This window comes from Meles meles, chromosome 17, assembly GCF_922984935.1.
Source record: "Meles meles chromosome 17, mMelMel3.1 paternal haplotype, whole genome shotgun sequence".
In the NCBI taxonomy this organism is placed as follows: domain Eukaryota; kingdom Metazoa; phylum Chordata; class Mammalia; order Carnivora; family Mustelidae; genus Meles; species Meles meles.
In genome coordinates this window covers 39166926-39180947 of record NC_060082.1, presented here as the reverse complement: position 1 = coordinate 39180947, position 14022 = coordinate 39166926, and the positions used below count along the sequence as shown (strand labels likewise).

General features: G+C 38.1%; 1 protein-coding gene across 1 annotated transcript in view; it reads right to left on the bottom strand.

The window, feature by feature from the left end:
- Positions 1-14022, bottom strand: part of DNAH14 (dynein axonemal heavy chain 14) — a 332088-nt gene that overhangs the window by 254334 nt on the left and 63732 nt on the right. Inside the window, exons 11-17 of the mRNA XM_045982293.1 lie at positions 13142-13392; positions 11414-11543; positions 5106-5382; positions 4662-4707; positions 4479-4576; positions 1296-1462; positions 241-585 (exon numbers count right to left, since the gene is read on the bottom strand). Coding sequence (XP_045838249.1) covers positions 241-585; positions 1296-1462; positions 4479-4576; positions 4662-4707; positions 5106-5382; positions 11414-11543; positions 13142-13392 — 1314 coding nt within the window. The remainder of the gene's footprint in view (positions 1-240; positions 586-1295; positions 1463-4478; positions 4577-4661; positions 4708-5105; positions 5383-11413; positions 11544-13141; positions 13393-14022) is intronic.

The window sequence follows — 14022 nt, the reverse complement described above, 5'->3', positions numbered from 1 at the left end:
AGGAATTCCCAAGAGGGGAAAAGACGGAGCAAGGAACATGGGGTGCCATTCTAGAAATGGCGGACAGAGAATGTTGCTTTGAGGAAATGATATCAGATCAGAGACCCACACAGGTGTTAATACATATTAGAATTTTCTGAGGATGACATTCATCATTTGGATTTCCTAAGTACATATTTTAAAATAATAATCTAATAATCATAAAGATTCTCATGCAATAGGAATTTCCAAAATACTTACTTCCAGTAGATTTGTATTCTTCCTTTCAATTACAGATCGCAGGAGGTTGTGGATCAGATGTAGGACATTCTCAACATATGGCAAGCATTCTGACTGATAACTGAGACTTATGACTTTGAAAATACCAATGCGTTTCTCAACAGCCATGTTAATAATATGCTGAAGATAGTTTCTGAATTTAGACAGGATCGTTTTAAACTGTGTTGAAGTCAGTTCGTCCACCAATGAGATTTTCATGCTCATGGCTTTGGCCTTATGTACCATGGAACAGTATTTTATAAACTTGCAGCTGTAAACATTAACTTGCCCCATGCAACTACCAACAACAGTCAGGAGCCTGGCAATCTGTAAACAAAGTGTTAACAAGTCAGAACTGGTGAGAGTAACTAGTGTGGGCTGACAGGCTGGTGGTTCCGTCAGAATATGTACGAGAATAGCTCTCTGTGGGGTCCATTTCGTGAAGAACCCACACTACGGAATGACGTTGGAAACCTAAGACTTTAAGAAATTTTAAGACTTTAAGAAATTTTTTAACATTTAGGCCATTTCTCTTTCTAGTCAGCATGCTATTTGGAGGTCATGTATCCCTGTGCTTGTCATCCTGGTTAGGGCAGATGCTGCGTGGGCAGCCCCACATAAGGGCAGGTCCGTGGGCTGTGTGACCTTGCCCATTCCCAAGACACAGCTCCCTGACCAGGCAGAATCTTACCCAAGAGGAGAGGATGAGATTCTCCTGTGACTCTGAACCACAATACCCAGCGGAATCATGATGGGAAGTCCCAGCCGCCGCACGCCAATGCACTGCCAAGTCAGTGTCAGGAGGGAACCATAAAAGAGAAAGCTCCTTTCACAGCAGAAGTTGGAAAAAACAAAAGAGGTGAACAGAGCCAGAAGCCCAGGAGCAGGAAGATGGGGAGATGAGCTGGAAATGACACCTCCATTGCCAGAAGTGAGGATACTCAAATTTTTCAACAAGTCCCGTTAGTCTAAGAATCTCAGGGGGTTTCTGCTCCTAGAGCCAAGAAGTCCTTGAGAGGAACTTTTTTAAAACTTACTTTACTTTGGTACGTAGGATCCATTTCAAAAAGGATCTGACAATCTGGCCATCTGGCTGGCTTCTTATAGGCCATTCCACTTTCAGTCTTATTAGGTAAATTTGTAATTAAAACCGATTCAGTAAAGAGAGACAAGCGAGGATCTTGGCAAAGAGGAATAATCCTGGCTAAAATACAGAGTTCAGAAGTTAGTATTTTTAGGAGTCCCATTGAAAGCAATATCTTAAAATTATCCATGAATCTAAAACTACTGGAAACTGTTGCTGATTTATTATGAGGGCTAAAAAGTGTTCTGTACTGATAAATGGAATCTAAGACAAATGGAAAAGTTTGGATTTAATTTTATGGGAACAACAGACTCACTCACAGGTACTGGGTGGTGGTGGGTCAAGGCATAATTAAAAGAGAGGCTGAGAAAAAATTATTAAGCTGAGAAACAGCTGAAATGTCTGTGCTACATGATGCCATGTGGAGAGCATGAAGCCAACACAGTGAGGAAACACACAACCGCCACCACCAGCAACTCACACACAATCTAGCTGAAAAACCGAGGTCTGTGGGCAAAAACAAACACACGAACAAACAACAAAACTTCACCTACATTTCATACATTATGCAAAATTAACTCAAAATGAATCATATACTTAAGAATAAAGCACAAATTTATGAATATTCCAAGAGGAAAATACAGGAAAAATCTGTGACTTTGAGTTAGACCAGGACTCTGTAGATACCAAAGCATAATCCATAACAGAAAAAAAATTGATAAGCTGCTGTTAAGGTTCGTTCTGTGAGAAAGAATGAAAAGATAAGGCACAGGCTGGGAGATAATGTTTGCAAATCTTCTGTCTGATAAAAGACTTGCACCCAGAGTACACATAAAGACCTCTTGTAATAAACAATAAGGAAACAAACATCCCAATTTAAAAAATAAGCAAAATATCTAAAGATCTGACCACAAAAAATGTACACAAGTATATGTATATAAGCATATGAAAAGATGTATATGATATATAGATGAATATATATATGAATTATATATATTTATATAATATATATAGGCATATGAAAAGATGAACAATATTAATCATTAGTGAAATGCAAATTAAACCACAGTGAGATTATCACTACACACCTATTACAATGGCTAAATTTTTTTTTATAATCGGACAATACCAAGTGCTCACAAGGATGCAGAGTGACTGGAACTTTATGCAGTGTTGGTGGGAAAGCAAAATGATACAACCATTCTGCAATTCTCATAGAATTAAACATACACCTACCATATGACCTAGCAATCTCACCCATGATTAACAACCCCCCAAAAAAGAAAACTTACATTCATCCAAAAACCTATATGGGAATGTTTACAGCAGCGTCATTCGTCCTCGGCCCTGGATGCGAGGGGACAAACGAACTGTGGTACATCCAGACCCCAGAACACAGCTCAGCAGGAAGAAGGGATCAGGCTATCGTTTCATGCAGCAATATGGATGCATGCGAAGTGCATTTTTCTATGTGAAAAAAGCCAGAACCACTTTCTGACGCTTGGGAAAAGGCAGACTGGTTGCCAGAACCAAGAGGGTGTAGAGGAGGGCTGGACCGGGAGGGGTAGCATGGGGAAGCTGGGGATGCGTGCTGCTTGGATGGTGCACGTCAAGCTGTCGAGCCCGTGCACAGGGAACCTCACCAGAGGCAAAGTTTTGAAGAACCAACTAGGACGCCTGGAGAACCCAAGACAGAATACTGCCTGGGATGAAGTAACCTAGCTATGCTACAAATAAATTCTATAACCTCACTCAAGGAGGTGGAGAACAAGGAAGTTGACAAGGAACTTGGGAAAACTGTTTTGCCTGAAAATGAGAAGGAAAGAGGAGAAAAGAACAGCACACAAACACTGCGCGTTAGCTGACGCATTTGCTTCTCGAGGAGGTCAGAGCAGCAATTCTGACCTGACCTTCCAAGTGCAGGACACAGAATTACCTGCAATGATGCCTCCCACATGGACTTCCCAGCTCCCTTCCCTGCAGGGCCCCCCTGGCAGCGCCCCTCCTGTAAGTCACAGGCACGCCCCAGGGCTGGGGCAGAGGACGGACAAGGGGGACCTGTGGCATCCTGTGGCCCCACAAGCTACAGCAGGCACAACAAAGGGTTAGGGTGAGGTGAAAAGGCACAGGACCCATTTGGAAAGAATTGTTCTGCAAAAGCAAAGCCAGATAACTGGAGCACCAAAATAAGTCACAGTGATACTCTGTTACACTCTTCAGATGAAAACAAGCATCAGTAAACCTAGAACATTCCTGGGGGAGAAAAGAAGTTCCAGAATTACAACAATATAGTACTGGTTCATGAGTTACTGACAGGTCAACTACACAGTCCACAAATAAAGAAACATACTACAATATAATGAATGATAAAAGTAGCATTTAAAGCCAGCGAGGGTGTGGAAGGGATGACTCGGTGAGTGGCACTGTGACAGACAGATCACCTGTCATCTGGGAGAAAATGACAAGTCCACACAAGCCAAATAAACGTAAGAGCAATCAAATATTTCAACATAAAAGTGAAATCATAATAGAAGACAAGTAGGAGAATGTTTTTATGATGTGCTCACCGGGCAAGCCTGTCTAATGAGGACATCACATCCTGGAGCCTTTTCTACAAGGCTCTGCACATCTTATAACTATTAAAATAATGTTCTGCATGGCAAAAAAATCACCATAAAATCAAACCACATAACCTACTTATTTTTCTTAAAATTCATATTAAAGATTAAAGATTCAGGACGCCTGGGTAGGTCATTTGGTTGGGCTGCTGCCTTCGGCTCAGGTCATGATCCCAGGGTCCTGGGATTGAGTCCCACATCGGGCTCTCTACTCAGCGGGGAGTCTGCTTCTCCCTCTGCCTCTGACTGCCACTCTGCCTGCTCTCTGACAAATAAATAAATAAAATCTTTAAAAAAAAATTAAAGATTCATTTTCTTAATCCAAAAGAACCACAGATCAGTAAGAGAAAGACTTTAGCCCCATCAGTTTCCCTCTCACGCAATTATTCTGTGAGAAGATCCATGGAAGATACACCGTAAAGTGTGCCACATCTCTGGGTATAAGTATCAAATGTCTACATCTAAGAAAATATTGCCAAAGAAGACAGTGTATCTATTTAAACTTTTAAAATACTTACTTATACATTTTTCAATGTCAGTCACCATATTTTGAATTTTTATTGAGAACTCTAATCTGTTGGGAGCTAAGGAGAGATTTGTAGCAAATTCCGAAAATCTGAGAAAATAAAACTTATTTCAGAAAAATGCATAGCTAACATAAATTATAATCACTTGTAATTTTAAAAATGTCTACTACTTACTCATCATGTATGTATTTATTCTCAAACTCAGTCATGATTTCTATGCCTGTAAGAATCCATTGAAAAAAGAGAATAAAACATTGATTGATATTTAAACCAGCTAGATGAGCAAATGAAAGGTAGTGTTTGAGCAGGACACCTCACCCCCAGATCCTGATGAGGTCCAAGAGTCTGAACTGTTAACAGGCATCCCAGGTGGTATTCATCCTCCTGGGTGGTTCCTCAGGTCCCCATGAGTGAGAAATGGTGTGAGTATGGAGACCAAAATGAATGATGGTGTTATTACTTACATGCACCACAAATCATCTAAGTTTATGCTCAAGTTGAGCATTCTTAATATTTACAACTTAGTCATGGATCATATGTAAACTACTATAATTTCTCTCATTTGTCTTTTCCAGCTGTTAGGCCATTTCCCTTCCTTAATAGCCTCCTTCATCTTACCTGAAAGAATTCCTTCAAAGTTGGAAGAGACTTTTTCTGTTTTCTGCATTATTGGCAGTTCTTCACTGGAGTGTCTTATGAGACAACCGACTTCGTTTTTTGATGCCTCATCTTCACATGACTTGGATCCTTCAGAGGACTTGTCAGCCTCATGAGAGTTCTCTGTGGAACTTTCTGAAGAGCCACTCTCTTCGGGAACGCTCAAGTGTAGAGCTACTTCAAATACCGGTGCATATACTTTTCTCAAATCCTCATCCACTTTAATACTATTCAAAATCTAATGAACAGACATGTTAGGATGACAGTGACAATATGTAACGGAAAGAACATTCCTTTAAATTAGGATGATGCAGATCTAACTTTTAAATGATCAATAATTTCAGTATAATGGAATAACATAATATTAACATGTAACTGACATTTGCATATTAAAATAAGCTAGTGTAAAACAGAGGATACATTATAATGTATAGTTCCCCCCAGAAGACTGTAAGTTAATGCGAGAGTAGCTAAATAGTAATCATTGGAAAACTTATTTAAAATAGTTATGAGTTAAAAGATCAGGAGCAGGACCCAAGAATCTTTTTTTTTTTTAGAATTGAAGTATAATTAACATACACTGTTATATTTGTTTCAGGTGCACAATATATTGATTGAGCAATTTTATACCAAGAATTTGAATCATTTAAAAGCTGAGCAGGGGATTTTACTGTGTACTCCACATTAAGAATTACGAGTCAGGAATATACTTCAAATCCATATCTATAGGTGTTAGTTTCTCACTTTAACATACATACCCTAGTACAGGTATCCGTCCCTATCGAGAAATAACCGGAATATTTTACATATAAATATCTTACTTAGACGATGTGTTTGCTCTTAGGCTCTGTCTCAGCATGGGTTCTCCACTAATTTACAGATCCCTCAGAGCCCACATACGACCCATCATTCTGGAGGTATCCATTCTGGGTGGTCAGTTAGGCTGCCTGCTAGAACCTTGACCATTCATTTATAAATAAAGGCAGTTAACAGTATAAACAAACACCATTCACACTCTATTAAGCTGCTGGGGAAAGAGTTTTGAGTAGATACTGAAGGTGATATACAATCCTTAAACGTTCCACACAAATAAATGGGGAGTTCTATGGGAGGATGAAAAGCTTCTGCAAAATGGGTAGTGCTGATAGTGTCCCCCACTGTGAATGTACTAGTGCCACTGAATTTTATGTGCAAAAATGGTTAAAATGGTAAATTACAAGTTATGTATGTTTTATCACAATAAAGAAGTTCACAGACAATTCCAAACAAATATATAATGTGTTGTGTAGCTTCTTCTGGAAAATAACTTCTAATTCTGGTAATGACTGGACCTCAACCCCTACATACCTTCTAATATTATAGTATACAAATATTTGCATAGAACCATTCTTGAAATATGTATACTGTACTTACTACTTGATACAGTATATTTGGATCTATATCAAATACAGAAGTATACTTGATACGTATACTCAGAGCATACTATACTATTTGATATAGTTACTATTTGATAAGTGTTTATCTCCCTAGGCACTACAGAAATAAGTTACATTTACCTCATCTTCACAGCAACCCTGAGAAAGAAATGATTACTCTCATTATGTATAAAAAGAAACTCAGACCTGGGAAGTTTATATTAACTTGTCAAAGGCTACATTGCTAGCATGCAGTCAAGGCTGAAGTTTATTGTGGGTCTATGACCCCAATTACAATATGAAGCGGGGCTTGAAAATCTTTTTGTAGTAAATTTTTTGGGTATTTTTTTATGCCAAAAGAATGGATCAGCAACTAGACTGAGTTCCTCAAGACTGCACATTACAAGAGAGAAAAGGTTACAACTAAATTCTACAGTATGCAGTGGGAAATGGGGACCTCTCCCACTTTAGTCCTGCTCTCTCTCTTGAAAGTCAAATCTAGATTTCCAAAATCCTAATAGAAATATTGTCACCTGGTTGCCCACAGGTACCTCTGACTCAACACATCCCAACATAAAATAATTATCTATCTTTTTAAAGATTCTTTATTTATTTATTTGACAGCAAGAAAGAGCCAGTGCATGCACAAGCAGGAGGAGGGGCAAAGCCAGATGGAAAAGCAGCCTCCCCACTGAACAGGAAGCCTATGCAGGGCTGGATCCCAGAACCCTGGGATCATGACCTGAGCTGAAGGCAGATGCTTAACTGAGCCATCCAGGCCCCCATTAGCTATCTTTTCTTGGACTAGATATTAGAACGAGGTCAAAAACTCAGTCTGTACCAACATGAGTTTAGCAAAAATAGGAGAGAACCAAGGTCAGATATTGGAAGGTGAAGCATGAGCGAGATGCAACTGTCAGGACTGTGGGCCAAAAGTGGAATCAGGCACACACACGAGATTCACGCCAGCATCACAAGGCGGTCTAATCAAACCTACTCATAAGAAAACTGGGGGGCGCCTGGGTGGCTCAGTGGATTAAGCCGCTGCCTTCGGCTCAGGTCATGATCTCAGGGTTCTGGGATGGAGCCCCGCATCGGGCTCTCTGCTCTGCAGGGAGCCTGCTTCCTCCTCTCTCTCTGCCTGCCTCTCTGCCTACTTGTGATCTCTCTCTCTGTCAAATAAATAAATAAAATCTTTAAAAAAAAAAAAAAGAAAGAAAGAAAGAAAACTGGAAGATCAGGTTCAGTGTTGAATTTTAAAACATGGAAATTAAGAATTTCTATCACCAAAGATCTATACCTAATGTTAATGGACAGAAACAAAGTTAAAAGGTAATATTAACGAAGTCTAAAATAAACAGAGTCAATGTCTGGAATACCCAAGAAAGTCCTAAAAATCAGTAAGAAACCCAAGAGAAAAAACTGTTCAAGAGTATCAATATGCAATTCAAAGAAGAAAACTGGAATATGTATATACTATGTAATAATCAGAATACTATGTAACAATCAGAAATGATAAGTTACAAGCATTCTTGTGTTTATGTGTGTATATAGGCTGGGTTCCCTGGGAAGCCAACTTGAGACAGGCAGGACATAAACATTAAGGAATGTGCCTGGGTCATTATGTGTGGAAGGAGAGAAAGCAAGCAGGGTGGCTAGAGGGGAAGGCTGGGCTGTTACACAGGCCACATCACAGACTCAGCCAAGCCGTAGGGAGCTCAGGAGCTGGAACAGCCCTTCAGCGTTTTTCATACCCTTGTCACAATTGTTCATTGCATGTGGGTCTCCCCCTAAAAGAGGCATGACCTTGAATAAGAGGGCTGCACTTGAAGCCATGTCTGAAAAAATGGATACTAGATAGCTATCCTAATACTAGATAGCTAAAGGCTATCTGCTGACAACACTCCCAGCAGCTGGGGGACACATCCCATGCTGAGGGCATTGTGAGATCTGGACCCAGACCCACCGATATGTGACATGAGTCTTTTTTTTTTTTTTAAAGATTTTATTTATTTATTTGACAGAGAGAGATCACAAGTAGACAGAGAGGCAGGGAGAGAGAGAGAGAGGGAAGCAGGCTCCCCGCTGAGCAGAGAGCCCGATGTGGGACTCGATCCCAGGACCCTGAGATCATGACCTGAGCCGAAGGCAGCGGCTTAACCCACTGAGCCACCCAGGCGCCCTGTGACATGAGTCTTGACAATTTTGAGTGAGAACATGTACAGATGCAGTGTTGTACTGACACCCAAATATTCTAGTAACCAATAACTTACTGCAAAAAAAAATTCACTGTGAGCTATGGAGTGTAGATTGAAGAATGCACACAAAAAATCATGCATTAAGATTTACATTTTCCTGGTACAACAATTGGTTATGGTTTGTATTTTATAAATAGTTTTGTAATTCAGTAAGAAAAAAATTCCATCAGAAAAATGGTAAAGAAAATAAAAAATTCATAAAAATGAGAAATACAAATGGCTAAGGGGTATAAGAGTATCCAAAATTAGGAGTAATAAGCAAAAATTAAGACCAGTTAATCCCAGATTTCAACTGTCAATAAGCAACAGCCAGTATAAAATAGGATACATTTAAAAGGCAGTCTTTAATAGAAATTGGTGTAACCTTGTCTAAAGATACACTATGCAATGCAAATGGAAAACCATAAAAACGTCCATAGTGCTGATTTAATGTTAATCCTAATGAAAAAATTAAAGCAGTGCATGTTTTTTATCTAAAAATATTTCTATTCTAAAGTGTTCATAAAGAACTACTAGAAGCAACTTAAAATAATTCCCTTGAAGTACAGGCTGGAGTGATAAAGCACATACAGGCTAAATACACACACACACACACACACACACACACACACACACACTACACAAGATTTTTATGGGAAAAATTATAAAAGACACTGAAAGACATTAAAGAAGACAAATAAATTGCACAATCATATGGGAAGACTCAATATCATAAAATATTAACTCTTTCCATCTTCTAGGCAATTTCAATGAAAATTCAAGCAGGGTCTGATTCTAAAATGTATATGGAAATGCAAATGTTTGAGACTAGACAAGACACTCTTAGAAAAGGAGACGACTTATTTCAAAGTTGTGCCATTCATCTGGTGCGGGATCAGCACTAATAGATCGAGACAGAGTAATAGTTTGGAAACAGAAGACACATGTGTATGGAGACATATGATAAAGAAAGAGCCGCTGTGCAGATCAGCAGGGAAAAGATGTAAAGAAACTGTGCCTGAGTAACAGTTACTCATACAGAAATAAGCGAAAATGAACCCTAACATACACTGCACACAGATTTAGAAACAAATGGAAGAATGGACTCCAGAGCTCTTATAAGAAAATAAGGAATGGGGCACCTGGGTGACTCAGTCGTTAAGCGTCTCCCTTCGGCTCAGGTCATGATCCCAGGGTCCTAGGATTGAGCCCTGCGTCAGGCTCCCTGCTCAGTGGGAAGCCTGCTTCTCCCTCTCCCACTCCCCCTTCTTGTGTTCCCTCTCTCACTGTCTCTCTCTCTCTCTGTGCCAAATAAATAAATAAAATCTAAAAAAATAAAAAAATAAAAAATAATATATTTATGGGTCAGAATGGTAAATAATCTCAAACATGAACACAAATAAGGGGACAGATAAATTCTATTACATTGAAATTAAGAATTATTGGTAACAGAGGTGCTTGGGTGGTTCAGTTGGTTAAGTGTCTGACTCTTGATTTTGGCTCAGGTCAGGATCTTGGGGTCTTCAGACTGAGCCTTGTGTCAGGCTCCACACTCAGCAGGAGTCTGTTTCTCTCTCTCTCTCTCCTCCTCTCTGCCTCCACCCCTACTCCTGCTCGTACTCTCTCTCTCTCTCAAATAAACAAATCTTAGAAAAGAATTATGGATAATAATACATCAAAAGGGAATAAAAATGACAAGCCATCTAGTAGGAAAAGATAACAGCAATATAGATGTGAAGAATTCCTACAAAATAATAAGAAAAATCAATCCAGGAGATTAATGAGCAAAAATCTCCAATAACCTATTCTTTAAAATACACTACTACTAACAGAAATACAAATAAAAACAAAAAAAGTAGACATTTTCCCTTTTTACCAAACGTACTTAAAATATTTTTTAAAGGAAAAAAATGTGTCAAGTATACATATTATATACAGTGCTATCACATAAAAATGCTGCTTTTGCCAAACAGGACAAGCATCTACCACATAAAGTTTAATCCAAGTAAAATACTGTGTTGGGGTGGGGTGGGATATAATTCTTCATGGCAAGAAAAGATTTCCTAATGGAAATTTTTCTAGGATTCTGTCAAGATTTTTCATATTTGTCTTGGGTCATTTTTGAGTTAATAACAATGAAAAAAGTACTCTGAAGAACAGCAAACAGAGGCATATAGTAGTGGGGGGCTAAAGGGATAGCTGCTACTTTAAAGAGGGTGGTCTCTCCTAACCATTCCCGTGTAAAGCAGGATACAGTATCACTCTGCATTCCCTTATCTTCCTTTGGTTTTCTTCATAGCACCCATCGTTTCATTATCTTCTTTCTTGGCAGAATATAAACTCCAAGAGGCCAGGGGCTTCTCAGTGACTGGTAAATAGTAAGTACTCAGTAATGCCTGAACAAACGAACCAACTGCATTAAATGTAATTATAGCTTTCCATAGTAGGAGGGATGTCTCTGTGTGTGTGCATGTGTGTGTGTGTGCACGTACGTGTATATGCAAGAGATTGTGAATGATCACAAATCAGATTTTTAATTCCCCCAAGTTCCCAAATTCCCAAATTTACTCATTTTACACCAAAAATCGATGCTTTTATTTTTCAAAGACCATTTTACCTCATTAATATCCGCTTCTGTTTTTACTTCTGACTTTAAAACAGAAGTGACACGTAAGCCTGAATCATCAACAAATTCTTCATAATCATCTGTTACCTTTTCAGTGACAGATAAGACATTCTTGTATAATCTAGATTAAGAAATAAGAAGGAAAAAACATGGTCTTTCTAAACTTTTGTATCTTATTAATATCCACAACACCTAAATAATTAGACATTAGGCAGAGAGGCAGTCAGAGAGAGAGAGAAGGAAGCAGGCTCCCAGCTAAGCAGAGAGCCCGATGCGGGGCTCGATCCCAGGACCCTGGGATCATGACCTGAGCTGAAGGCAGAGGCTTTAACCCACTGAGCCACCCAGGCACCCCAACACGCTGTATTTTTTAAATGAACTATGAAATAGTACACTGAGATTACAACAGAAAAATACATAGGAAAAGTCTAGAACAAATTATACCAAAATAATAAGACATTGTATTTAAGTGATGGAATTAAGGTAATTTCTGTTTTCTGAATTTTCTATTATATGATGAATTAACTATAATATCTTTTAAAAAATTATGTTCAAAATTAAAAACTTCTCCTAAACACACAGATAAACACACACCTGTGGTTTTAGGAGATATTCAATTCTAATGTGTTATTACTACTAAATAGTTGTGCTCTTATATTGGTTAAAGTCCTAGCACTGACTTAAAGTATTTATGAGGCCTAAGAGAAGTGATTCGAGCTCTACTGGATTCAGTAACAAATTAGAGAAACAGTATATTATCTTTAAGAGTCTTCAAAATTTTATGAATTTATTTTTCACTAACTCTAATACTGAAATTCTGATTTGACTTAAAATGATATTGCTAAATTCTGATAGTTTGAACATAAAGTATTCTACAGTGTCAATTCATACTCCATGGTTCACAAATTACAGCGATAGATCCAGTTGTGGAAAATAAGAAAAATGCTTTAACATTAGTATTTAAATATAAGGTGAAAATACGGGGCACCTGGGTGGCTCAGGTAGTTAAGCATCTACCTTCAGCTCGGGTCATGATCTCGGGGTCCTGAGGTCGAGCCCTGCATCAGATTCTCTTCTCGGTGGGGAGTTTGCTTCTCCTCACCCTCTGTGAGTATGCACGCATGCTCTCTCTCCCTCTCTCAAAGAAATAAAATCTTTTTTTTTTTTTTTAAGATGAAAACATTTTGTTTTCAATAGATACTTAGAATTGCCTCAAATGCAAATCGAACCTTGTGGCTACTGCCAGAATCATTCTCACAAATGATTTTTTAAGAACTAGTTCTGAACTTTGAAGATACAACATACCTATATATAGGATTGCCAGATTTAGCAAATTAATACAGAACACCAAATTAAAACTGAATTCCAAGATAAACAGTGATTTTTACTATAGGTAATATTTGGGACATAATTACACTAAGATTATTATTCATTACCTGAATTTCAAAAGTTACTGGGCATCATATAGGTCACATAGCAACCTAGCCTATGCAGAATACTTTTTGGGGGGGAAGGAAATTTTCTTAAATTTTATGCACAGTATTAATGAAAGTATTACCAGATAAGAAGTTCAGATAATTGCAAAAACTGAGTACATATAATTTGCTATGAGGAGAATTTTCAAATTCTAACTTAAATTATTGGATATTTCCTCCATAAGTGATAATATATTACACTGTGATCACAAATCCCTTTTATAAGCAAAAAATTTTGATTTACTTAATGAGATCTTCATTCCTTTTTTCCCTTGAAACTGGCATTCTAGCAGAATTATTAAATAATTCCAAAAGTAGTGTGACTGCAGTATTCATTAATTTACGGATGAGTTCCTGAAATATGTAGTCAACCAGCAGCAGAAACCTCAGAACAGTTTCTAATAAACGTCGATATTTAGGCAGCTTGAAATGTACAGTGTTATCTTCAGAGAGGTTTGACTCAAAGTATTCTTTAATTTCTTTCTTTTCTGCCACCTACAGTTCAATAAACATTTGAGAAACAAGGGATAATTTCTTATGTTAATATAGCATGATTACTAACGTACAGTATTTTCATTAGTCTGAACAACACTGTAACTATACACTATTATGACAATTTTCATGAAAATTTTATGGTTGCACTGTATTTAAACAAGGAGACAAAAAAAGAAGCCTATGAAGGTTGGGGTCTTATGAAAAGATAAGTTTATGGAACTCAGACAGGAAGGACATAGCAATGATTTCTAAGCACTCCTCCATAGAGGGACCCCCCTCAAGTACACCATCGGGGACAGAGCAAACAATGGGGGGTGGGAGTCAAGTATAAATGCTAGGCTTCCTAAAATCCAGCCCAATACTGCCTCTCTTATGCTAGGCTATAGCAATTTGACTCCTTTTTTGGTTTTTAACACATATATAATATATAATACAAAATTAGGAAAAAATTTAAATTCATCAAATCCAATGTTAGAGTTTTACCCTTTAATTAATGTATCTCTTAAGACAACTGACATAGTATGTTACTGGGGAAAGGCCATCAGGACTTCCAAACTGTGCCCTCTAAAATAATATCAAAGTTGGGCAAATGGTTCTTTTTAGACACACAAACATGTTTTTTATTATTGA